This window comes from Peromyscus eremicus, chromosome 14, assembly GCF_949786415.1.
Source record: "Peromyscus eremicus chromosome 14, PerEre_H2_v1, whole genome shotgun sequence".
Classification (NCBI taxonomy): Eukaryota; Metazoa; Chordata; class Mammalia; order Rodentia; family Cricetidae; genus Peromyscus; species Peromyscus eremicus.
Window position 1 is genome coordinate 74,261,590 of NC_081430.1, and position 27,004 is coordinate 74,288,593.

Below are 27,004 nucleotides of genomic sequence, written 5' to 3' on the forward strand. Positions count from 1 at the left end.
GGTTGTGCCCGCCTGCGTGCGTGCCTGCGTGCCTGCGTACGTGCGCGCTTGCCTGCCTGCCTGCTTGCCTGCCTGCCGGAGTGGCCAGGCGGGGGTCGGCCGGCGTTCCGGGCGCCTCCGCCAAGGTCCCCAAGTCGTGACTGGAGGCGGAAGTGTGGGGACAAGCCTGAGCGTCACAGGCTCCCCACACACCTCCGCGTGACCCGGGACTTTCCCCCGCGTGTGCAAAAAAAAAAAAAAAGAAAAGAAAAGAAAAAAAAGCACGGGTGCCCCCCTCGGCCCTGGGTGGGGACGGGCAAGGATGCACCCGCGCATGGAGCGGGAGCGGGGTGAGGGCGCGGGGCAGGCAGGCGGTGGCACGCGGCGGGAGCCAGGGAAGGAGGCGGGCCGGGCGGGGCATGGCGGGGGAAGTGACTCAGGCCAGAGGCCGACGGGCCCGCGCGAGGAGGGGTGGGGGGGGCCGCGGGGAACGGGCGACCCCGAGCGGACAAGCTTCGGGCGGGACGGGACGAGGGTGGCAGCGCTCGCCGAGCGTCCAGGGTGGAGCGCGGGGGCGGGTCCAACTGCGGGGCCCTGCGGGGCAGGGGTCTGAAGATCCGGGCAGAGGGCGAGCAGCATCCAGCCCCGGGGGAGTCGGGAGGATCCCCCCCCACCCCAGTGGCGTCCAGCTGTGCAAACAGGAGGAGGGCCAAACCGACCCCGGGGGAGAGGGGCGACAGTGCTGCTCAAGCCGCCGCCCGGGCGCCCGCGCTGCGGGCAGTGCCAACCTCCTCGGCCCGACGCAGAAACTTGTTGCAACCAACAGGCGACCGCGGGTGCCCCTAGCCGCCAGCGGCGGAGTGGGTGGGCGGGCGAGAGGGAGGGGAAGGCTGGCGGACGCCGCGGCGAACTGGTGGGCAGACCCGGAGTCGCCGCGTAAGCGGGGCCGGCTCAGTGCGGTGCGGCAGGCGCGGCTGTGCGGCAGCGGAAGTCCTTTGTTGCAGCGCAGTCCCTGGCAGAGCCGGAGTGTCTCGGCGCAGCCCAGCCGAGCGCCGCGCGCCGTCAACTGCAGCCCCGCGGCCCCGCTGCCTCCGCCCGCCTGCCCCGCGGCCCCGCTGCCCTAAACTCCCGAAAACCTCCGAAGCCGCGCGTCCCGCCGCGCCCGGTGAGTATCTGCCAGTCGTCGGGGCTATTTGCGCAACTTTGACCGGGGCCGGGCCACGGGCCTGGCGGAGTGCGTGGCCGCCGCCGCCGCCGCCGCGGCACCGCCGCCGACCGGTGCGGGGAGCCGGAGCGCGGAGGGCGCGCGGCGAGGAGCCGGTGGCGGGGGACTGCTGAGCCGCCTGCTCGGTGCCGGCGATCAGTCCGGTGCGCGCGGCCTCTCCGGGTCCGGGACGGATTCCCCCTCTCCAGACGACTTCCCAAATTACTTCTTTTCCCTTTATTTTATTTTCTGGTGGGGGAGGGGGGAGGGGAGGTGGAGGCGGGAGGCCGCGCTTGATTGACGGGCCCGGAGCGCGCTTCGCTAACTTCCAGCTGCGGCTGGGCGGCCGGTGGGAGGGGAGCGTCCCGGAGCCGGAGGCCGCAGACTTGGGCGCGCTCCGAGGGAGGAGGCGGCTGGGCCGCGCGGATTCCTGCTTCGCTCTTTCCCACCCCCTCTCATCAGCACACACGCTTTTTGTTCGGGTCAAAAGTGGTAGGTCTCGGGCGTTGGGGGATTTTTCTGTGTACGAGATTGGTTTTTCTCCCCACCCCGCACTCCCCCGAGTCCCGAGAAGAAAGTGCTTTTTGCCTCCAGTGGTGGGCGCTTCCCAGTAGAAGTTCTGGGAGAGGCGGTGAGCGAGTTGGGTGGCGATCGAGAGTCCCTGCGGCTGAAGTGTGCAGGCGTGGGTCTGAGCTCAGCCGCCGCTCCCAGGCTGCCTTTCCACCTGAGCCACCCGTCCACGTGATCTGAGGGGTTGACAAGACATTTTCCAACTCGGACGGGTCAGGAACAGGTTAATGAAAGTCCTTGTTTTCGGGGACTGGGGTATTTGTAGGTGTGTGATCGTGTTCCTGAATCGAGTGTGGCTGTGAAGGTACACGTAGCTTCTCCACTGGTCAGAATGTATTTCCGTACAGTATGTACCGCTGCGGCAACATTTTTCCCTTTGACACTGGAATCCACAAAGCGTTCCAAGCAATTTTTTTTTTCCTTTCTTTTCTGAGACAAGGTTTGGTTTGGCAAGGTAGCCCAGGATCGCTTGGATGTAATTCTCCTGCCTTAGGGAATCCTAAATTCTAGGGTGATAGGCATAAGCCACCAAGCCTGGTTTTGTGTTCTGAAGACCACTTAGAATGAATTTCTTGAGCTGAAGTTCGAGGCACCCTGAAGCAGATTTGGGGAAGCCATGTAATTCTTATGGTAACTTTAAAGCAATCATGGTTTTAAAAAGTGTAAAATAGATTCTCTGGAACTTTGTCACCTCAAGTGGATGTGATCTGGAGAAATGGAGAAGGTGGAGGTGCAGGAGTCTGAGGCCTGAATGATGGCTGGTCGCTTGCCCAGAACCGTAAAACTTCCCTTTTGAATCACTTGCTATGTTATCTCCTAAAGTCTCAGTAATACTGAGTGGCATTAGGAGCTGCGGTGCGGTTCCTTCCTCTTAAAAAAATAGGTGGAACTAAAGCAGAAACTAAGTAGAAATTCTCCAGCAGTGTTGGTTACAGCAACCCACTTTAACAACAGCATATCTCCATTGACACCAGAGTTTTACAGGGTGTGGTTGTGCTGGCCTATAATCCCAGCACTTCCAGAGGCTGGATCAGGAGTTGGAGGCTAATCAGGACCTGGTCTACAAAGCAAGACCCTTTTTTTCAAAAATCAAAAGCCGGGGCTACAGAGAGATGGCTGGGTGGTTAAAGGGCACTTGCTGTTCTTGCAGAGGAACTGAATTTGGCGCCCAGCACCCATATCAGGCAGCCCACAGCTGCCTGTAACTCCAGTTTCAGGGAACTCATGTGCACATACCCCTCCCCCCACATAAACACTTAATTAGAAATTTTTAAAAAACCCACCCAGAGTCTCAGTTTTCATGATACTAAATTCCTCCAATTTCTAACGTCATGCCTACTGTTTTGAACATGCAGGTGGTGGGTACATCATTGTCAGAAAAAGAGACCCATTTTTAACCAGGGCATAAGCACAGCTTCTTGATCGTGTGTGTGTGTGTGTGTGTGTGTGTGTGTGTGTGTGTGTGTGTGTGTGAGAGAGAGAGAGAGAGAGAGAGAGAGAGAGACTCAGAGATCTGCCTGCCTCTGCCTCTTGAGTGCTAGAATTAATGGCAAGCATCACCATGTCCGCTGTTTTTTTTTTGTTTTGTTTTGTTTTGTTTTGTTTTGAAAGCTAGACTCCCGCTTTCTGGTCCAGGGCTGGCCCTAGCTTTCTACCCTCTTGCTCCAACCTCTCAACTAGTGTTGGGATCCCAGGCCTGTGACACCACACCGTGTTTTTGACTTTGTGGGTTTTGTTTGTTTGTTTGTTTGTTCTCTGAAACAGGATCTGACCATGTAGCACGGGCTGACCTAGAACTCTAGACCAGGCTGGCCTCGAACCCTTAGAGGTGTGCCCACCTCTGTCTCTACCGTGCTAGGATTAAAGGTTTGTGCTGCCACGCCTGCTCATGACCTTGTGTTTTGATTTCATGGTAGCTGCGAAATGTTTGTACCGAACCTTTTGCTTCCTCATTCCCCACGTCTGTCGGTGTCTGGTACAACCAGGGCCCCTTTTCAAAGTGTCCAGTGTGCCTTGCAACACCATTTTTTATTTTTCTAACATCCAGGAAAAAAATGTTGCTGTCCTTTTGGGGGGAGTTCTTCTCTAGCCAGGACAAACTATATATCTTTGCCTAAAGGGGTGTGTGTGAGGCATTTGTGATAGAAATGCTAAAAAAAAAAAATAATATATTTAGGCTGCGATCTTTTGCTTTGGGGAGTGAATATGTGAAACATCTGCTTCAGAGTTCACTTTGGTCTCTATAGTATTTTTGTGATAATTTCTTGTGGTAGTGTCTCTGGTAATAAAATAGGAAAAATGCTTTGCTATTCATTCATATGTTCTCTGTGAGCCTAATTAACTTATTTGTGTCTATTTTTCCTTAAAGTGGGAATGCCTTTTCTTTCTTTTTTATTTAAATTGTTTGATTTTTTTAAATTTTTATTTATTTATTTTTTTTGAGACAGGGTTTCTCTTTTCTCTGTGTAGCCCTGGCCGTCCTGGAACTCAGCTCTGTAAACTAAACTCAGAGATTCACCTGTCTCTGTTCCCTGAGTGCTGGGTGGCATGCCGTTTCAAGGATAAAAATGCAACCTATACTAAAGTACATACAATATAAATCTGAAAAGTTATTCTGACTCCCACTCCCCCGGAGGTAATCACTGTGAACAATCAATTCCTCATTTTCAAAATGGGAAGGCAGCACCTGAGCATCTTGCTGCTGTGTGAGCCTCACTCTGGCCTGCTCCCGCTCATACCCTTGGGTTCTCTTTTCATAACTCAGATAGGTGAGAACTGCCAGGTGCAGGGAAAGCGGGGAGGGTTTTGCATTGAGCTGATAGGCGTGTAAGTTGTTGTTCTAGTTCAGCCCTCCTGAAGTTTACCTTTGGTGGGCTTCTCATCCTTTGCAAATGTTGCAGTCCGTTATCTGACAGATTAATGCGGGCTAAACTCAGTAAAACAAGCCCTTCAAACAAACAAACAAACAAACAAGCCCTTCATGTGTAGAGAGCTTCCTAGCTTACCATTGGGAAGGAGTGGGTAGGTAGCCTTGCCTCTGAAACCACTGCCGAGATGTCCCTGTGCCTTTTTGTGATGGTGTGGGTTCCTCCTGATCAGCATCCAGAGCAGCCAGGGAAACATGATAGGAAGGAAAGCAGAAGGGAGGGGGCATTAATGACCGTCTGTTTTAGGTTACGGCATGGGGAGGGCTACGGGGGGGGGGGGGATGCAAGGACTCTGGCCTGAACTTTGCTCCCATTTGACATCTCATCTATTTAAGGTAGGTTTCTAAGTGTACTGATATTTTGTCCTGTGTAGTCATTGTGAAGTTCCTTAGCCTAGTGTATTCAAGAAGGATGAGCTGTGAAGTTAACTTTCTAATGAAGCCCCAAAACAACACATACAGATTGAATCATGGTAGTCACTTGAGGGTACTGAGGACATGCTTTTTTAAAACACTGCTATGTCAATGTAAATTGTTCTCAATCACATTTGAGGGCTGGAGGTATAACTCAGTGGTAAGAGTGCTTGCCTGTCATGCCTGAGGTCCTAGGTTTCTACCCTCAGCCCTGCAAGATATAATAATGAGTATTAAAAATTAAAGAAGAGCAGAGTGCAGGTTGCGTGACTTTAATTCTAACACTCAGAAGGCAGAGGCAAGCGGGCTTCCCTTAGGTTCAAGGCCAGCCTGGCATACACAGTTCCGGGCCGGCCAAGGCTGCGGAGTGAGACCCTGTCCCCCAAAACAAACACAAAATATTAAATAATAATTTACTGATTATTATTTCCTTTTAGTTTTCTGTGTGAGATGCATGTTGTCCTTTTAAGAGCTAACTGAAGAACTCCTTCCCACTTGAAATTGCCAGCAATGAGGGGTGGGGGTGGGGGTGGTCAGCAGATGGAGGGGGAGATAGGGGAAGGGGGTGCTTTCTGCCTGCCTGCAAGATAAGACAGTGCAAGAATGGTGGGAGCTTTTACAGTGACGGAAAGTGTGACTGTGGGAGGCTTAGAATGTTCCAGAGGGGCACTTCACTTACTTAATAATCATACCCAGAAAGTGTTGTCTGGACTACAAAAACAGAAACGCTGCGTTTTGAATCAAGAGTTAGGGTTTCAGCCCCGGCTTCCGGTCTACGGGGTGAGTAGTTAACCTACCTCACCTGTTTTCTTCATTCACAAAATAAGGGTAATTTCAAACCCATCTCGGGGTGCTGTGAGAATCAGTTGGCTAATGTATGGAAAAGGCCCTGTAAATTGCCAACAACTCTATAAAAGTTTCGGTGACGATATCAGCTGAATGTCAGGAAACTACCAGAAGCTAGAGGTTGTAATCATGGCTGACATGACACCTTTGGTCTCCAGGACCAGACTATAAAACAAGAGTGACTGAGACAATCTCCAGTTAGATGGCCATCCTTTGTCTCCCAGTGCTGGGCTTTTGCAGTACAGAAGAGAGATGCCTGCCTCATCATGGGTCAGAAAGGGTTCCCCAAAGGTGTGTGTGTGTGTGTGTGTGTGTGTGTGTGTGTGTGTGTGTGTGTGTAATAAGGAAAGCTTTTACTTTTCGAGTGTTTGGGGTTGGGAAAAATCTTAAGAGATTGAAGGTTAAAGAATGGGATTGTACTTAGAATAGATACTTTTTCTTGGTTTTATTTCATCTATTTTAATTAGATAAAAATTTGGAGTTTTGCCAGGTGTGGTAGCACACACCTTTAATTCCAGCACTCAGGAGGCAGAAGCAGGCTGATCTCTGGAGGACAGCCTGATCTAATAGATAGGCCCTGTCTCCAAAAAAAAAAAAAAAAAAAATTAGAGTTTACACGATTTTGGTTAGCACTAAACAGAAGCGGCTTGAGCTGCAGAACTGGAAGCAGTACACTTTATAAGAAGGAAAAAATGACTGATCACTGTGGGAAGAGCTGCCGGCCTGCAAGATACTCAGCAGCACTTACTGAATAAAGTTCTCAAATGAAGAATAGGCCAATGGCCTGGCCGAGCTGCTCACAATTACAGCAGACAGTGTCAGTGCACGGAGGGAATAATTTGGAATAACTAGAGTCCTGCGCCCCAAGCCCTAACAATACAAATGCCATGTGCCAAAGGGGACCAGCTTTAGGTCAGAGGCACCTACAGTGCCCTCTGGTGTTCAGGAGATGGCTATACAGCCTCTAGGATAGGGGTTAAAAATGGAGGCATAAAGTACCTTTCCTCTTGTACTGGAGAGAAAAGAGCATTCAAAACTCCCTGTTTTCCCTCCAGTGTGGATGAATTCCTTGTCTGGGATCCATTTGGAACTGCAGCAGTGGTTCATTCATGTTACTTGTTGTAACATTTATTATCCATTGTCCTATCAAGAAGTCAAAGAAGGCAGTTTGCTTGCCTGCTGTCATAGTACATAGGATCTCAAAGAATTAAATTATGTAGTTTGTCTCCCTGAGTTTTTGTCTAGTCTCACAACCTATGGGATTAAAATGGTGGACAGCAGGGCCTGGAGAGATGGCTCAGAGGTTAAGAACAGTGCCTGTTCTTCCAGAGGTCCTGAGTTCAATTCCCAGCAACCACATGGTGGCTCACAACCATCTGTAATGAGATCTGGCACCCTCTTCTATATACATAATAAATAAATAAATCTTTAAAAAAAAATGGTGGACAGCAGATCAGCATACCTTTTAGAAGTGACAGCTGTTGGCTTGACCAGGCAACAGAAACACCAACCAACAAACAAGCTACAGTCTACAACAGAAGAGTGGCAGCGTGAGGCTGTCCGGAGTGCAGACAGTTCCTGTATTTCGGCAATGCTTAGTGGAGAGAAGTCCCCGGAGCTCTTAGCAATGGGAAGAGCCTAGGCAGGAGGCTGGAGACCCTGACAGCCACTGAGACCCCATGTGCTGAGCATGTGGCTTTAACTCCTGAGCGTTCTCATCTGCAGAACAGTAAGTTGAACTTGATTTTTCATGGGATTTTATAAATTGTGTTCAGTATGATGACATTAACTTTAAGTACTGGATTGTGGGCTGGAGAGATGGCTCAGCAGTTATGAGCACTGGCTACTCTTCCAGAAGTCCTGAGTTCAATTCCCAGCAACCACATGGTGGCTTACAACTATCTGTAATGAGGTCTGGTGCCCTCTTCTGATGTGCAGGCAGAATGCTGTATACATAGTAAATAAATAAATCTTAAAAAACAAAACAAAATAAAAAAAAACCCAGATTGCCCAAAATATTGTCATACCTAGTTTCTACAAGAACCCTTTGCTGGGTGTGACTGTCCTGCTTTGATGGTTGAGAAGGAGGATACAAGGGATGGAAAGGTTTCCAGGGAGCTACCAAGCGGGTAGAACTGGTACCCATATCTAGCAGTGCCTGTTTCCAGAACTTTTTTTTTCTCCCGTAACAAACATGTGCTAAGTGCCAGCCATGTGGGAAGACTGTGCTGGGCACAAGAACACTAAGGCCTTTAAGTGTGTCCCTGTCCTTGAGGGCTCAGCATAGTGGGCATCACTGTTCCATAGTGCGGCTCACTTAGATCAGTGAGTGCTCATGACAGGGGCAGTACTTCAGCACTGTTCGGATTCACACGGGCACGTGATGGCTTTCACAGACTCTTGGGTGTGAGCAGCAAACTGAACCGCCATTTATAGCATTGTTTCTATGGGAATGTGTGTTTCAGGTTCCAAATAACTTAAAAATACGTTTTGGAACATTATCCCATTATAAATTCAGAACTTCCTGTACTAAGTACTGAATTTAATAGCTAGCCAGAATGCCTGGTTTAAATAGTGAATAATTTTTTTTTTCTGCATTTTCTCTTATATGGCTCAAAGTAAAACCCTTTTATCTTTAGGAATCTCTACAACTGGTTAAACAGAGAACCTAGAAATATTTGTTCCTTTTAGAAAGTGGACTGTGTACTCTGGAAAACGGCATGTGAGGGATAGTGTGTGTGTGTGTGTGTGTGTGTGTGTGTGTGTGTGTGTGTCTGTCTTTCCTGTCCTTGTATACCCCTGGCTGTGTGTGGAACTACTGGAATTAAAGATGTGTGCCATCCCTGCTTTATGTGCATATTTACAGACCCTTATGTAATCAGATCAAAGCTGTTATTTACCATTTAAGAAATTTGGCCATAGAATGAATCGTTCCTGAAAATTTACTATGTCAGTGAGAACTTTACTAAAAATAGCTTCTACAAGGCTGGGGTTGTAGCTCATTGACAGAGTGCTTACCTAGCATGCAGGAAGCCCTGGGTTCGGTCCCAAGCACTTAGTAAACCAGGTATGGCGGTGCAGGCCTGTAATTCCAGAACTTGGAAGGTGGAAGGAGGAAGATCAGAAGTTCAAGACTCCCTCTATTACAAATCGAGTTTGAGGCCAGGCAAGCCTACAAGAGACCCTGTCTTTAAAAGAAAAAAGAAAAAAAAAAAAAAATTCTATGGCCAAATTTCTTAAATGGTAAATAACATAGTATACTTAGGGAACATATCAATAAAGACAGATAAAACCACATTACAGCTATCATTCAGATAAGGCTCATCACTTACAGGATAGTACCTGAATTCAGGACCTGAAACCAGTTCTTAGTTGATGGTCTTTGCAGAAGACCACACTAGATTGTGCCGAGGAAGTTTTAGTACTATCTGAGGTACATAGGAGTCCTTGTCTGAGTCCCAGTACCTGGGTTTCACAGTTAGCTAGAAATGTTGATATGAAGTTTAATCATCATAAAAGTTTGCTTTTTATGAAATAAGACTCTTGGACTTCTAAGATCTATGCTCTATAGGTTAATGACTGTTAGAATTGCTTAATACAGTTGGTGTGTTTCGTGACCATTTTTTACTTTTAAAATAAACTGGTAAGCACTTTCAAAGTAATTTGTAGTTATGGTGTAAGATGTACTGGATTGCTGCCTCCTTACTGCTGGAGTACTTTCCTGGGTGTAGACCTTCGAATGCAACTAGAAGGTTTTGCTTTCTGTCCCAGACCAACTGCCAGCTGTGATGAATGTGATCTTCCGGTGATAGCTGGGAACACAAACAAACATGGTCACAGATTTTAATCTCAAACCAGAGCAGGTGAAATAGAGGGACTCTGTTTATGGAAATAAACTTCTTGATAAGCTACGTAATATAAAGCTTACTAAATTTTGGTGACATTTTTGTTTGTTTTGAGTCTGGGTCTCACTGTGCAGCCACGATTGGTCTGGAATTCACCAATTTCCCCATCTGCCTCCTAGTGCTGGGATTAAAGCCACACCCAGGAACATTTCTTTGCGATCTGTTTATTTTATTATTTTGTGTGTATGAGTGTTTTCTCTCTGTATAAGTTTGTACACCACGTGTGTGCCCAGTGCCCGCTGAGGTCTGAAGAGGGCATCAGATCCCCTGGGACTGGAGTTAGAGACAGACAAGTGTGAGCCTCCATGTGAGTGCTAGGAACTGAACCGGGGTCCTCAGCAAGACCAAACACTAGTGCTCTTAACTACTGAGCCTTCTCCCTGGTCCCAACAGTTTTTTAAATTAGAAATAAAAAATTGAAAAGAAAGCAAACTTTTTGGAATTTGAGTGAAATTGTTTAATAAAAGTAAATGCTTTATACCATTTTTTTTTTAGGGGGGGACAGAGGTAGGGGTTTGAGACAGCAGTTTCTCTGTGTTGCCCTAGCTACCCTGGAACTCACTCTGTAGATCAGGGTGGCCTGAAATGCAGGGATCCTCCTTTCTCTGCCTCCCTAGTGCTTGGATTGAAGGAATGTGCTACCACACCCAGCTGCTTTACACAAGTGTAGTGCAAAACTTAACCTTAAAGAGATAAGCTGAAAGTCTTTCAGGAACTTAGATCCTCCTTCACCCCCCACTATCTGGGTAAAATCATCTTTATCCAGTAGATAATAAAGTTGTATAATAAATGCTAACATTTCTTAAACTAGAATCATAGGTCCGCCTGGAGACTGTAGGGTAGCACTGAGAACTGCTTTAGCCCTTGTTCAGCATCTCCCAGTAGGATGGGAAGATGGGAGGATGTGACACAGAGGCAGTGGGGTTTACATCCGCCATTTGGACACAGTGCTTGTTCTCCAGCACAGCGTGACGCCTTCTGTGGAGCAGACACTTCCTGACTTCATGCTGAGTGAAGTGACTGGTCTAGGGAAGAAACCCGCTCCAGGTGTCCTTGGGCTTTGGGGACAGCTCTGCCTTCCGTAGCTGGGCTCAGTCCAGTATACAGTGACCGATGTATTGAATGAAAGAATGTGCATCCATGCGCTTTAGAGGCTGTCCTAATCGGTGTAGTGCTTGTTTAGGTTCGTGTAAAATATGGATTTTAACTAATCGAATGTGTGGAGTTGACTTTAGTTAGTGGCCGAATCACTGTTTTTTATTTTAGATTAGAAGGGGTCTTGGAATTTTTTGACCATCATTTGGAGCTTACTTGGAAGGAAGCTTAAAATTACCTAGTTAGATTTACTTCCTGGTGCTCAAACATGCCACCATTACAACCGCAGCCAGTATTGTTTCCCTTAATATCACATGGCAAACCCCACATTTTACACATTGGCTGTGTGATTCCTTGTGTCTGTTATTTGAGTCGTTATTTCCACCTGAATACTGGGCGAATGATCGTAAACCGATTGCAGGATGGGAGAGCAGAACGGGGACCCAGCTCTCTGCCCTGCCTCACTGGTTTCTGCCCCACTGTGTGTGGGCATCGCTAGGTTCCGCTCAGGTTTGTTTCAGTTTCTAACAACTGTTAGTTCTAGAAAGTCTTTTTTTAGAGCTATCGGCTCTATTTGCTTCTTTCTCTTTTTCATTAAAAGTTTCTGTGAATCATACAGTGGGATGACTAGTTACCTCCAGATCTCACCCTACTTAAAGTGGGCTTGGGTCACTGTTTTTGTGTACTTTTTAACCTCTTGCATTCAGTTGTATTATCGTGTAGATTTGTTTTATAGAATTTTAATTGTAAAAATTTTGTTTCTGCACCTGCATTTTCTGCCTTCACATTTGAATATATTTATCTTTAAGATTTACTTAATTTTATGAGTATGAATGTGTTGCCCACATGTATGTCTGTGTAGCACATGCGTTCCTGATGCTCTTGGAGGACAGAAGAGAGCATTGGATCCCATGGAACTGGAGTTACGGATGGTTGGGAGTCACCTTGTAGGTGCTGGGAATTGAACCTGGGTCTTCTAATAAGAGTGACAAGTGCTCATAATTGCTAGACCATCTCTCCAGGCTTTTTCATCAATATATTTCTAAAGGCTAGTAGATTAACCTTAGTGTAGTTAACTCTTAGGAGTAACATGAATGATGTCCTTGAACATCCATTGCTTTTATATTTAGGCATATCCTCCCTCAGTTTAGCTGTAGACATCCGTGACGCAGGTTTGAAATTTATTACCTTCTTGAAACACTTGATTTGGTTTCCAGGAGACACAGTGGCTTCTCCACTCCACAGGCCCCATCTCTTCCTGGGAACTCTGTTGACATTTAGGTAGGGAAATAGGGAGGTAGCATGAGCCTGTATGTAGCAGGATAGCATGGAGCGACAGGGTGTGTGACCTAGAGTTGATCTGTGAGGACAGATAGAAGCAAGGAGAGATGAGTGTACTCAATACTCTCTTGATAACTACTGCCGAGATAGAAATGTTTTAATAGTACTACATTTTGGCAGAATGTGGCTCACACCTTTAGTCTCAGTACTCTGAAGGGAGAAGTAAGAATCTCTGTGAGTTCAAGGCCAGGCTGGTCTACAGAACAAGTGCCAGAACAGCCAGGGCTGAATAGAGAGACCCTGTCTTTAAGAAAAAGAAAGAGAGAAAAGAATGAACATTTTAGTTCACTGAACAGCTTGTTAGGGTTGTCTTTTGTTTTCTCAGTAAACAGTATGGGAATGGTTTTTTTTTTTTTTTCTAATAGAGAGTAGATTACAAAGTTTTATGTATACGGATTAAAATTTGAGACTAAAGTCAGAAAACTGCATTTTTTATTTTTTATTTTTAGAGACAAGGTTTCTCTGTGAAGCAGTCCTGGCTGTCCTGGAACTCACTCTGTAGACCAGGCAGGCCTCAAAATCACAGAGATCCGCCTGCCACTGCCTCCTGAGTGCTGGGATTAAAGGCGTGCACCATCACCACCCGCAAAAAACTGTCTTTTTTTTATACCTCTTTAAAATACACATATACATGCACAAACACACACACACTAAAACAAAGAACAGGGTTTCTCTCTCTCTCTCTCTCTCTCTCTCTCTCTCTCTCTGTGTGTGTGTGTATCCCTGACTAACCTGGAACTCTCTGTGTAACCTAGGCTGGCCTTGAACTCAAAATCCTCCTGCTTCAGCCTTTGATTAGTGGTATATGTTGTGTCCACCTTTAAGTTGGATTTTAGTTTTGTAATGTAATAGCACCTCTAAGATTTTAATGTTTCCCTCTCCTACCCTAAGGTAACTCACTACATTAATAATTTCACTGCCCATCAATGTTGAAGGAACAAGTTACAGAGGTCTACATACTATGATACCATAGTACTCAGTATTACGGACCATGTGTGAGCATAGACAGATGTGAAGGTTATATGATCCAGAATGCTTAGATGATCACCTGAGAAGAGGTGTGTCATTCAAGGTGTGTTTTTACTCTGTTTAAACTCTTACAATGAGCATGTGTTACTTTTAGTGTTTTGTTTGTTGTTTTGGTTTTTCGAGACAGGGTTTCTGTGTGTAGTTTTGGTGCTTGTCCTGGATCTTGCTCTGTAGACCAGGCTGGTCTCAAATTCATAGAGATCTGCTGGGATTAAAGGCGTATGCCACCACCACCCCACCTTTTTTTTTTTTTTTTTTTTTAATGTTCATTGGTGTTTTGCCTGCATGTGTATCTGTGTGAAGGTGTCAGGTCCCCTGGAACTGGAATTACAGACAGTCGTGAGCTGCCATGTCGGTGCTGGGAGCTGAACCTGGGTCCTCTGGAAGAGCAGTCAGTGCTCTTAACCGCAGAGCCATCTCTCCAGCCCCTAAGCAAATTTTTTTTTTTTTTGGTTTTTTCGAGACAGGGTTTCTCTGTGTAGCTTTGTGCCTTTTCCTGGAACTCACTTGGTAGCCCAGGCTGGCCTCGAACTCACAGAGATCCGCCTGGCTCTGCCTCCCGAGTGCTGGGATTAAAGGCGTGCGCCACCAACGCCCGGCTTGCAAATTTTTTTAATGGAAGGGAAAAAAATTACAATATAAAGATAGATACTTTTTTCCCAAATAAATTCACTGCTTTTTTCCCCCCTTAGGTACATGGTGAACAATAAAAGATGTATTCTGACTACAAAACTATTGTTTCCCCAATAATTAAAGAAAAAAAAATGGCAGTCAAACTATTGGTGTGATTTCTATATAACCTAATAAAGTTTGTTTCCTGTTTTTTGAGACAGGGTCTCACTATATATCCTGGCTGGCCTGGAATTCACAGAGACCTGTTTGCCTCTGCTTCCCAAGTGCTAGGATTAAAGACTTGAGGCCACCAAACCGAGCAGATTTTTTAATAGAATTTTTATTTATTTTTAGAAGATTTTTTTTTTTTTTTTTTAGTTAATGTATATTTAGTCTTTTGCTTTGCGTGTATGTTTGTGCACTGAGTGTGTGCAGTGCCCATGGAGACCCGGAAAAAGGGCATTGAGTCCCCTGGAACTGGAGTTAGTTACAAAGGGTTGTTAGCCACCATGTAGGAACTGTGAATCGAACATGGGTCCTCTGTAGGAATGCTCTTAACCACTAAGCCATTCTCCAGGCCTAATAAATTTTTTTCTGTGGAAAGTTTCAAGCAAATAACAAAATGAGACTCTATGGCCCGGCTTCAATAGTTAACACAGCCGGTTTTGTATTATCTGTAGCTTTTAACCCCTCCTCGTTGGTTTTGAAGGTTATCTCAAATACGTAATTTCATCTGTAAATACATCAGTACGTCCATCTAAAGGATAAGGGTTCTTAGCCCGATGTGGCGGCTCACACGTGTAATCCTGTATTCAGGAGGCTGAAGTAGGATTCTGAGTCTGAGGTTAGACTGGGCTACATAGAGAGAATTCCAGGCTCTCTCAACTGTATGGTTGAACCCTGTTTCAAAAACCCAAAGTAGAGGGCTAGAGAGATGGCTCAGCAGTTAAACACTCAGTGCTCTTGCAGATGACCCTGGTTGGCTTCCCCGCATTCACAGGTACTTCATCTATCTGACCTCCACAGGCTCCACAGGCATGTATGTGGTCCACATACATATACACATAAAATGATTTTTTAAACCCCAAAGTAAATTTGGAAAAGGAAAGAAAACATTTTAGCACACTTGAAAAATGAGCAATAATTCCTTAATACAAATCATTCGAAAGGCTGTTAAAGCTCTGCACTCAAATTAGTAACTTTTAGTTTAAGTTGCTGCTTTATTTACTTCTGTTGTTTGTATTGGTATGTGTTTTCCCTCTAGGATGAAGAGTTTTTGTGTGTTTATGTTCGTTTGTGTACAGAGGCTTGTGTGTTCGTGTGCATGTGGAGACCAGAGGTCAGCCTTGGGCGGGCAATGTTCCTCGGCTGCTGTCTACTTGGTTTTGAGACAGGGTTTCTCGTTGACTTGGGATTTCACAAGTAGGCTAGCTGGCTGGCTGGCTCATCACAAGTCTCACGGGTGCAGACATGAGCACCCCGTGCCCAGCTTTTTAAAGATAGGGTTTTTCTGGGGGGTCCTCATGCTCCCTTACATGTCTGTTTGTATACAACGTCTCACTGTGTAGCCTTGGCTGGCATGGAACTTACTGTGTAGACTAGGCTGGTCTGGAGTTCATAGAGATTTGCCTGCCTCTGCCTCGTTTTTAACTTTAAAAATATTAAGGTTTTTGCTTTTGGTGTCTTTTGTTCAATATATGAGAAAACAATACATGGCTAGATATTTTCATCTTCAAACTTAAAAAGATTTAGGCAGATTACTGGCTTTTGCTTCATTAGCATAGAAAACTGTGCTTTGATGCTGAAAGTGTCCTTTTTTTAAAAAAGTGTCTTTCTGATACCTGACTGTCATATTTTTGTTTTCCATAGGTCTAATTAATAGAAGATGGCAAGGCCCAGTCACAGCAGCTATGTCCTCCAGCAGCTAAACAACCAAAGAGAATGGGGTTTTCTCTGTGACTGCTGCATTGCCATCGACGACATCTACTTCCAAGCCCACAAGGCAGTCTTGGCTGCCTGCAGCTCCTATTTTAGAATGTTTTTCATGAACCATCAACACAGTACTGCACAGCTGAATCTCAGCAACATGAAAATAAGCGCCGAGTGTTTTGATCTCATTCTGCAGTTCATGTATTTGGGAAAGATTATGACCGCTCCTTCCAGTTTCGAGCAGTTCAAAGTGGCAATGAACCACCTACAGCTGTACAATGTCCCTGACTGCTTAGAAGACATACAGGACGCGGACTGCTCTAGTTCCAAATGCTCGTCCTCGGCTTCCAGCAAGCAGAACAGCAAGATGATTTTTGGGGTAAGAATGTATGAAGACACCGTGGCTAGAAATGGCAGTGAAGCCAACAGGTGGTGTGCAGAGCCCAGTTCAACAGTGAACACACCGCACAATAGAGAGCCTGATGAGGAACCATTACAGTTAGCTCACTTTCCTGAGCCACTGTTTGATGTGTGCAAAAAAAGTTCCGTGTCCAAATTATCGACTCCCAAAGAACGTGTGTCTCGACGCTTTGGACGGAGTTTTACCTGTGATAGTTGTGGCTTTGGCTTCAGCTGTGAAAAATTACTAGATGAACATGTGCTGACCTGTACTAACAGACATTCATACCAAAACACAACAAGAGCTTACCACCGGATAGTGGATATTAGAGATGGAAAAGATAGTAACATCAAAGCTGAACTTGGTGAAAAGGATTCTTCTAAAACATTTTCTGCGCAGACAGACAAATACAGAGAAGACGCCAGCCAGGCGCCTGATGATTCAGCTTCGACCACTGGAAGCAGAAAGGGCACAGCGGAGCCTGGACTGGCTGGGGAAGAAAAGGGTAGAGCTGCTGAGACGAAAAGAATTATCATCAAGATGGAACCAGAAGATATTCCTACGGATGAAATGAAAGACTTCAACATTATTAAAGTTGCTGATAAGGACTGCAATGAGTCCACTGACAATGACGAGTTAGAAGATGAACCGGAAGAGCCATTTTATAGATACTATGTTGAGGAAGATGTCGGCATTAAAAAGAGTGGTAGGAAAACCCTGAAACCTCGGATGTCCATGAGTGTGGATGAAAGAAGTGGTATAGAGAGCATGAGACCCCCTAACAACAGCAGCCCAGTACAGGAGGATGCAGAAAATGCGTCCTGTGAGCTGTGCGGACTCACCATAACTGAGGAGGACCTGTCATCTCATTACTTAGCCAAACACATCGAAAATATCTGTGCGTGCGGGAAATGTGGACAAATACTCGTCAAGGGCAGACAGCTTCAGGAACACGCTCAGAGATGTGGAGAACCTCAGGATCTGACGATGAATGGGCTAGGAAATGCTGACGAGAAGATGGACATGGAAGAGAACCCTGATGAGCAGTCTGAGATAAGAGACATGTTTGTTGAAATGCTAGATGATTTCAGGGACAATCATTATCAAATAAACAGTCTCCAGAAAAAGCAGTTATTTAAACATTCCGCTTGTCCTTTTCGGTGTCCCAATTGTGGCCAGCGTTTTGAAACTGAAAATTTAGTGGTCGAACATATGTCTAGCTGCCTAGACCAGGATATGTTTAAGAGTGCCATCATGGAAGAAAATGAGAGAGATCACAGACGAAAACACTTCTGTAATCTCTGTGGGAAAGGATTTTATCAGCGGTGTCATTTGAGAGAACACTATACTGTTCATACTAAGGAAAAGCAGTTTGTTTGTCAGACATGTGGGAAGCAGTTCCTAAGGGAGCGGCAGTTGCGTCTGCACAATGATATGCACAAAGGCATGGCCAGGTATGTCTGTTCCATTTGTGATCAAGGAAACTTCCGAAAACATGACCATGTACGGCATATGATTTCTCATCTCTCTGCTGGTGAGACGATATGCCAGGTCTGCTTTCAGATATTCCCCAATAATGAACAGTTGGAGCAGCATATGGATGTTCATCTGTATACGTGTGGAATATGTGGAGCAAAGTTTAATTTGAGGAAAGATATGAGATCACATTATAATGCCAAGCATTTGAAAAGAACCTGAGGGGCTTTCTGCGGTATGTTTAGTTGACAGGCAGAACACCAAAGCAAAAGGATATGAGCTATTTAGACACTGATTTTATAAGAAGTGTTGGGAAAATTTTTCCAAGGCCCTCTACTTTAACATTTTTGTTTAGGACCTTAAGTATATTTTAGGCATTAAATGTTTATCACTTTTGATGTTTCTAAGAGCATTCTTTGTTCCTAGTTTTCTTAACTACCATTAAAAGTACTTTTCAATGTAGACTCAGTGCTGGCATCCCTTCAATGACTATTAACTAGTTGTTTTTTTTTTTTTAATCAATAAGGTAATGATTTTACTATTTCTCTGTACTTTCTTCATTTTAAGGTTATCCTATGAAATTTTAAACCCAGGATCATTGACCATTCCTGCTTAAATTTTTTAAGAATTTTTAAATAATTATTTAAAACTATCTTATTCTTTTTGGTTTTGCTTTTTGGGGTTTTTTGTTTTTTGTTTTTTGTTTTTTTTTTTTGCTGTTTGTCAGTTGTATAGTGGGGTGGCTGCTGTTCATTCTCCCTTATCAATGAAATCCATATTCTTAAATTGACAAACTTAGGCAAGTGAGGTACACTGAATCTAACCTTTAAGGTGGACATGGGCTCAATCTTGGCCTAAGATTGATGGACCTAAGGAAATTCCTATAAATGAACATTTCCTATAATTGATAAAATGTTATCATTTAATAATCACATTTAAAACTTATATTAAGTGTAAATCCCAATGACTTTCCCTCACTTGAGAAATTAGTGGGGATAAGCCATTTTGTTTTGTGATACTGAATTTAACTATGATAGTTAATTAAAAAGACATCTTGTATTCATTAAAATATTTTAATTTAAAAATATTCTGATTTCTAAAGTGTGTTAGTTTATCAATTATTTTGTTTATAAATAGACTTTAATAGCTCTTAAGGAATATGACATCTAAGGAAAAATGATTTTTCATTTTTAAAATTACTTTGGAACTGAGATTTGAAAAAGCTGCCATGTATATTGATAAATCTAATAAAATAAAGAAATCGATTATAAATCTGGTTGTTCTATAAAAGTAGAGTGCACAAAAGTGTGTCGTGTTTTACACTAAGATTTGGAGGAAGTGTGTTGTGGAAAATTGCTATGCTTTATATATCATTTTCTATAAAAGATACAAGATTTGAGGACTATAAAATAATCACAGCATATAAATGGAAACAGCTTATACTTGTCAGGGAAAGTCATATTGTTAGTTGTTAACAGGGTCTATACTATATCAGTTACATGTGAACTAAAACACTGGCAAAACACCCACCAATAAACACATCTGCCGAATAGAATGCCTTTTAATGTGAATTACTTGGAACACCCTTCTTATATTGAAAGGGATTTTAGTTAACATATTTAAGAGTATGGCTTTGGCTATGAATGGTAGTTTAAAAGCATTGCTCTTTCTTGCTCTCGATATTTTTAAGATATGCAAATCATATTCTCACATGCTATTTACATAAAGGCACAGGTTGCCACGAGACCTGAGAGACGTGTTGGCTAGTACAGGGTTAGTGGAAAGTACTGGATAGAGCACAGTGTGAACACAGATCGATGGGCATGTGTTGGAATGTTAGAACAGGGCAGTGCGGGCAGGAGCCAAGACAGTTAAAACCCGATCCTGAGAAAAGGCACAAAAACGAGTGAGATCTGGGGAAGTTTTTCAAGGCCACATTGTTAACAGAAAAAGCTGAGAAAGTCATTCATTTTAAAATGTCGTAGATATAAGATGCATATGTAGATTACTGTTAAGCACCTGAGAAATGTTCTCTATCAAAGCCAGACATCGAAGAGTAGTGGAAAGAAAGAGAAGACAAAAATCAAACGAAATGCTCAGGTTATACCGGATCTGAGGGGACCTCATTGTTTTTGAGGGGTCACTTTTCCCTGTCAGAGTTTCTGTTGCAAAGGCTTTCCCATAGTTAAAGGCATTTTTTAAATATTTTCCCTCTTTGAAGAAGAAATCCTCTTTTTATGAGGAAAAGAGGTTTGATTTAGTGGTTTTAGTGTGTGCTAATAACTAACAAATTAGCAAGCAAACGTAATCCGACTTTACCCACCTGTGACAATTTGAAAAAGGCATGTTTGATGATGTTTTCTGTTTCATACTACATAGTATGCGTGGTTTGGGGGAATTTAGCTACAGGGTAGCACAGGTTTCTCCAAGTAGAATGTACAGTTAATTGTCTTTAACAAGACAGGGTTCAGGTAAAAGTTACTTAGCTTGGGCTGGAGAGATGGCTCAGAGGTTAAGAGCACTGGCTGCTCTTCCAGAGGTCCTGAGTTCGATTCCCAGCAACCACATGGTGGCTCACAATAATGAGATCTGATGCCCTCTTCTGACCTGCAGACAGAACACTGTATACGTAATAAATAAATAAACCCTAAAGGAAAAAGAAAGAAAAAACAGACAAAAAAGTTACTTAGCTTGTAAAATTAAGGGGGATGGAAAACATCCACCACTCCCCTGCCTCCGCTCGCTCTCGCCCTTCCTTGGGCTGTGGGGACAATGGCTCAGGCTGGAGTACTTGCCTGCTGCTTCTGTCTTTGAAAGTTCACACATTTAGGATCGAGGTTTTTTCCAGATCTGGAGAGGAAAAGAGAAACCAGAGAAGAGTAGCATCTTTTCCCTCTATTGATGACACTTTTCATTTGAAGTCCCATTTCTGGGATTTCTTGAAAAAACAATAGTCCAATTGGATTTTTCTCTCTGGCACTCCAGATCAAACCCAGAGCCTCGGCGTGCTAGGCAGCCATTATGCCCCTGAACTGTGTATTAAGTTTCCCTTTTATCAGGGAGAAAATCATCCATTTCTAACATGGTTGATGCTCCAACATGGATCTATAATTTGTCATAAAGACTGGACCTCAGAACTTAATAAAGTAGAACCAAGGCAGCAAAAGTCTAGCACTCAACTGGTTTTAACCCCTCTTCCCTTCACTTTTCTCCCTTGTAGCCCAGGCTGGCCTGTCATTCACTGCCTAACCCAGGCTTGCCTCATGATCATGCTGATCCTGTTTCAGCCTCTCAGGTTCAAGAGTTACCAGATGGGAGCTGAAGCGATCAGCTTCTCGTGTCCCTTCAGGTTCTTTCGTTTGTTTTTTGAGTCAGGGTCTTGCTTTGTAGCCCAGGAAAGGTTGGAATGGAAGTTGCCATTCCTCTAGTGCTGTTAGGGAGTATTGGGATTATTACATAATGCTCCACCATATCCAGCTAATTTCCCATATTTTTTAAAGTGAAATTTTTCAGAGAAATGACCCCACATGGGTAACAGCAAATGTGTAATTAATATAAAGTAATGAACAATTTGACTTTAAGCAAAATAGTAGGTCAGAAGGATTCCAGAGGGTACTCTTAAAAGAATTAAGCTGAGTGTGATAGTTTATGCCTGTAATCCCAGCATGCAAGAGGCTAGGCTAGGTTCAAGGCTACCCCTTGAGTTCAGGACTACCCTGGTCTTGACATAGTAAGACCCCGTCTCAGAAAAAGGGAAAATACTGTTGAGGACAGCTTGCTAAGACAGAGCAGCAGTGGGCTTGAAATCCATGTTCCAGCTTGAAGCAAAAATATGATGTAAAATTGTTGGAAGAGGAGGTGCAGGATTTCAAGTGTTGATGAGGCTAGCCCAGCTGTACCTGTGAAATACCCAATGGGAGAGTGGTTCTAAGCATGGCAGGGATGTGCCCCCAGAGAGCCAGTGGTGGTGGTTGGCGGTAACTTTCCCACTGGTTAAGCAATGTTCCTTTAGATCACTAATAAAGTTCTCTATTTACTAAAGCTCTGAAATATCTTCCTACGAGTCGGTGTAATGTTGAAGAGAAAAACTGTCATTGTTAACAAAAATGGATAAATCAGGACGAAAAGAAAAGGACTTGAATATGTACATACAGCTGAAAAGCTCAAAATTTGACATACCTAATTTGAACTGGGTTTATCATTAACTTAAGGGCCGGATATGATGGCACATACTTGTAAACCCAGCATTCGGGAGGCTGAACCAGGAACAGCAAGAGTTCAAAGCCAGCCTGGACTACATGATACTGTGTAACAAGTTGTTTAAAAAAAAAAAAAGAAAAAAAAAGCCCCTCCCCCATTGATCTGTTTTGATCAGTTCCTCAACTTTGCTCACCATCTTTTCCTACGTAAGTGCTTCCCAGTGATAAAATGTCAGTTCTCTACCATTAACCAGGATGGCGGAGTACCCGAAGGTGAGGGGAGCATGTTTTCTTTCTTTCTTTTTGTTTTTCCCCCGGTTTTTTGAGACAGGGTTTCTCTGTGTAGTTTTGGTGCCTGTCCTGGATCTCGCTCTGTAGACCAAGATAGCCCCGAATTCACAGAGATCCGCCTGCCTCTGCCTCCTGAGTGCTGGGACTAAAGGCGTGTGCCACCGCCACCCTGCGGGAGCATATTTTCATAAAATCCTGTCCTCAGTGCTTGATAGCTCAGTAAACTAGGTATGATGGTATGGCCGCTACAACACTAACACAAGTGAAGCCATCCTTCGTGTTAATTTGAATAATTTGAAGTTTACATCCCAGCTTAGGAAACCCATAGTCTGCCCAAAGTAGGGCTCCCTACAGTCTGAACATCCATTTCTTCAGCACTCTATATGCGGATGTTTTGCCCACTTAACTTTAATTGGTCCTCCTCCTCTTTGAGGTAAGTATACTAATTTTCCAGGGGACCAAGGTCCTCAGCCACACAGAAACTGTATATATTAGACCTGGAATTTGAACTCAGTCTTTGACGTAGGCTACATTCTTGTACTTACTCATGAAGACACGAGTTCCATCTACAAAGAAGTGCCTTTTCAGCTTAGGACACACACATGATAAAGATCGTGTGAGGCGGTGCTCCTTCGTCATCCGTCATCTGTGACGCCTGGTAAGGTGACTGGTAATAGTGGGTACGTAGGGGACAACCTGAAGTGAGGCTCTGCAAGTAGAAAGCACAGCTGGATTTAAATGTGTCATTCAGAATGTTGTTTTAGACTGGAAATGCTGAGGAATGTTTTGACTATGCTTCATTTAAACTTACAACAGTCGGTGGGATAGTTAGTTAGTTGAGGGCCCAATAATCAATTGAAAGTTAGTTTGAATTCAGACTGCATGTCTGTGCTGGGGCTTCCTCTCCATGTGTGTCCTGCTCTTTGTGTTTCATTTACTCCACCAACCTCTGTTCCCCTGTATTAGTCCTGGAACTAGTGAGTTGTTGAAGAAGTCAGAGTACTTGAGCAAATCTCCCTGGGGGGGGGGGGGGAATAATAACCAGTTTCCTCTTGTTTGCATGAATAGATGTGGATAGGAAACTCAGGATTCCTTTGGCTAGCAAACATTCCCCTCCCCCAATGGTATAGTGTGGTTGCTTTAATAAAGGAATCCGCTTAAAACCAAAAGTTGGTTATTCTAACAGTGTATAACTCCATTGATGAAAATATCTAGGTTTCTAGGTGAGCTCTTCAACGGTGGTCTTACAGAAGTGAAAGGTGACCCCGGGAGGTCGCAGCTTCATAACCACCCCAGTGTGGCAGCACTCAACACAGAAAGTTAACTAGTGCTTTAAGGAGAACAAGATTCAGACCTTTGAGCTCCTAGTTAATGTCTCTACAACAGATCCTATGCTAAAGCTACCACTTTGGTAATTTGCCTACCATATGTCAATGACATTTTGAAATAAAGAATGAAATGGACAGTGTTCTGTGACTGGAAACAATGTAGACATTTAAATGGCCTGCTCCCTACATGGCTCTCTTTCTAACTCTAGGACACATTACTTGGTAATGGGTATAGTCTCAAAAAATATGAAACTTAGCTCTTTATATGTTTATATTCTGGCAAAGGCAAAAAGTTAGCATTGAGTTTAAATCTTTAACTTCTTTATGATATAGTCAAGAGACCCAAATCACTGAGGCAAATTAGTAATGAGAGATTTTCTTGGTATCAAAGCCCACACAGATCGATGGAGGGCAGAAGGGCATTAAAACTGAAAGGTGATATGAAGAATACAGTTCAGTCTTGGTTTGATTCTAATGTGTCTGTGCTAATTAATCACTGAGCTAAGTAGAAAATCATAGGAAAGGCTAGCACCCGAGGAAGACGATAAAAGACATTTCGGAGCCAAGAATAAAAATTTGCATTAAAAAAAGCTGGTCATGGTAGCATGCGCCTTTAATCCCAGCACTCATCCCAGCACTCGGGAGACAGAGGCAGGCGGACCTGAGTTCAAGGACAGCCTAGTCTACAGAGCAAGTTCCAGGACAGCCAGGGCTGCACAAATAAACCATCTCAGAAAGTCTCCTGACAGAGGAGCATTATTCAGTAGTGGTAGATTTCCACAAACCAAACAAACAAGAAAATTGCATAGTAGTCTGTAATGACCCATTTGAAAAAGGACTAGAGTTAAACTTACAGCCTTTAAGCCGTACTTGAAACATGGCCTTTACTCTGCTTAAGCCAATAGTGCTACCCGTGTATGCACTCTATCAAGTGAGTAGACAGAGCTGGGGTTTGGTTTGGTTGTGTTCTGAAGATGGGGGTCTCATGTAGCCCAGTCTGGCCTTGAACAGGGTGATCCTCCTGCCTCTACCTCCCAAGTGCCATATCACAGGCATGTATCACCATGCACAGCTACAGGGCTGTTTCTGATTAAACAAATAAATCTAAGCACCCAGATTATGGAGATCACCTTTTCCTTCAAATGCTTTTATGTTCCCTAATGTGAGAAAAATATTTTAAGGGACTCTTTTTTTTTTTTTTTTTTTTTTTTTTTAAAGGATATGAGTATTAGGGCAAAACATTCTTGCAAAAATAGCACTTTGCCCAATGTCAGGGGATGGGTGAAGAGAGTTTCAGACCCAGGACTATTCCCGGCCACGTTTGTACTTGGTTTTCATTTGCAAAGTACACGCCTGATATTTGAAGAAAGTAGTTCGTGTGATAGTTGAAGACTGAAAACGAACTTTCAAATTCATCGCATCTGTATTTCAGTCAGATATTTGTCATTAGCAAACATATTGTGAAACTAGCTCATTTGAAAGGAAGCACCTCTTGCTTTGCTCCCCTGCTTCTGAAACCCCATCTTGTCTTTTGTTACATACTTACGTACGCAGCCATGCTTACTTAGACCATACGAAAGCCAAACTAGAGAGGTGCCCTGTATCCGAAGCCTTATACCAGGAATAACAGTTTATAAGTAAGTTCTAGGAGCTATCCTCTTGTTCCTACTCTGTTCCTTCAACAGTGTGCCTTTGCCAAAGCTAAAATATTCTGACCTAAGCATGATGTTGTCTTGTAGAGCAGTTTGCCTTGTGATGTTATTTTTCTTGAGTTTTGTCTTTTTCTGTGTGGCAGTGGTGAAATAGGGCCTTCTAAGCCTCTGGAGAAGTGACAGATGTGGCTCTGGAGAGGACATGGGGAAGAATCATTCTTCAACAGATAATCTTTAAGTGCAGACCCAGGAAATCAGATCTGACGTGGCGCCATCTTTTTCTGTCTTCCTGACACACGCCATCAGCCCCCAAGTTCCAGTTGCAAAGATCCAAGAGAACTCAGTAATGATTCACATTTGGAATCACATTGTTGTAACAAAGCTGATTCACAGTGACTCTCCTAGTACTTATGGAAAATCTGCTCAAGAAAAGTGACTGTAAAAGTCATGTGATACCAATGATTAAGCTACAGTAAAATGAAAGTTTACGCCATGTATCTCCACGGTTCCCTTCTAGAATGAAGGGCTTGCTAGGCAACTGTAAATGCATTATAAAAGGAGATACATAGTTCCACAAACACATCATTCTAAACTTAACCAGTATTATAGCTTATATACTATGAGATGTAGTTAAACAATTTAAAAGGATATTTAAAAATATCTGTAGTGTGTAAGTAAAAAGAAATGGGTACAGAAAAGAAAACCCAAGACCAGTTCTTTAACAAGATAATGTAGCTATTATGGAAGTGGAACACTAATCTTCCTTTCTCACTATGTACCAGTCACACACTTGCTTATGAATACCAGTGAAGCTTCTTTCTAAAAGTCTCCTGACAGAGGAGCATTATTCAGTCGTGGTAGATTTCCACAAACCATACATTATTTTCTTCTTCTGAACTTATCGATATGGTCTCATAATGTAGAATAAATTTTTGTTAATCTCAGAACTACTATATAGTGTCCTGCTCAGCTTCAAGTTTCAAAACAAAATTAAGTATTAAATTAAATTAATACGTTTATAAAAAAAAAACCTTTCTTGAGGTGAGATTTGGTGAGATTTGAGCCAGGCTATGACTATAAATGCTTTGCTACACATACACTCTTTAACCATATGAATCTTATAACCATATTATTTCCTTATTGTGGATATACTTTTATTTTTACTTTTTGTTAACTATGTGACTAATTCCTTATTGCTTGTTTTTGTGTGTGTGTGTGATTTCAAATGTTTAAATGCTTACTTTGTTTTTATGCAAAATTCTTCAAGTATTTTAATAAGTTACACAAAGAAATCTGTCTGAAGAAATGGAAAGTGTGGTAGTGCACACCTTTAATCACAGTACTTGAGAGGAAGAGGCAGGCTGATCTCTGAGTTCATGGCTATCCTAGTCTACATAATGAGTTCCAGGCTAGCCAAGGCTATATAATGAGACCTTGTCTAAAAAAAATACTTTAATTAAAAAAAGAAGCCAGGCGGTGGTGGCACACGCCTTTAATCCCAGCACTCAGGAGGCAGAGCCAGGCATATCTCTGAGTTCAAGGCCAGCCTGGTCTACAGAGCGAGATCCAGGACAGGCACCAAAACTACACAGAGAAACCCTGTCTCGAAAAACCAAAAAAAAAAAAAAAAAAAAAAAAAAAAGAAAGAAAGAAAGAAAGAAAATCCTAACTTTAAGGTAGTAATAACTTGAATCTCATTCTGGAAACTAACTGGCTGAAAAATCAGAGAAAGTCCACCAGAAGGGATAATGGGGATAGAGAAGGAAAGAGCAAAGAGAGTCCACCTGAGTTCAGCTTTGGAGCAGGCA

At 43.6% G+C, this 27,004-nt stretch overlaps 2 protein-coding genes and 2 long non-coding RNA genes across 6 annotated transcripts in view; 1 reads left to right on the forward strand and 3 right to left on the reverse strand.

The window, feature by feature from the left end:
• Positions 1-9,115, reverse strand: part of Zbtb25 (zinc finger and BTB domain containing 25) — a 31,157-nt gene extending 22,042 nt beyond the window's left edge. The window contains exons 1-4 of one of the 2 annotated variants that reach the window (XM_059280012.1): positions 8,958-9,115; positions 7,402-7,658; positions 6,939-7,082; positions 4,759-4,841 (exon numbers count right to left, since the gene is read on the reverse strand). The gene's annotated coding sequence lies outside the window, so the exon portion shown is untranslated. Of the gene's footprint in view, positions 1-4,758; positions 4,842-6,938; positions 7,083-7,401 lie in introns of both variants that reach the window. The other variant, XM_059280013.1, reaches the window with a different exon arrangement.
• On the forward strand, positions 896-26,800 carry Zbtb1 (zinc finger and BTB domain containing 1). 2 transcript variants are annotated; one of them, XM_059280009.1, is made up of 3 exons: positions 896-1,144; positions 15,791-17,704; positions 25,340-26,800. In XM_059280009.1, exons 2-3 carry the CDS (start codon positions 15,807-15,809, stop codon positions 25,374-25,376), a joined length of 1,935 nt encoding a protein of 644 aa, XP_059135992.1. In that variant the 5' UTR covers positions 896-1,144; positions 15,791-15,806; the 3' UTR covers positions 25,377-26,800. The 2 variants fall into 2 exon arrangements, with proteins under 2 accessions (XP_059135992.1, XP_059135991.1); XM_059280008.1 differs by lacking the exon at positions 25,340-26,800 and having other exon boundaries at positions 897-1,144; positions 15,791-18,813.
• On the reverse strand, positions 9,541-13,747 carry LOC131924679 (uncharacterized). Its single transcript, XR_009382991.1, has 2 exons — positions 12,128-13,747; positions 9,541-9,751 (listed from the first exon to the last, which is right to left on the reverse strand). It is a non-coding gene; the product is annotated as an uncharacterized LOC131924679 (long non-coding RNA).
• Positions 20,053-26,662, reverse strand: LOC131924678 (uncharacterized). Its single transcript, XR_009382990.1, has 3 exons — positions 25,261-26,662; positions 22,762-22,925; positions 20,053-20,576 (listed from the first exon to the last, which is right to left on the reverse strand). It is a non-coding gene; the product is annotated as an uncharacterized LOC131924678 (long non-coding RNA).
• Positions 26,801-27,004: the final 204 nt, after the last annotated feature.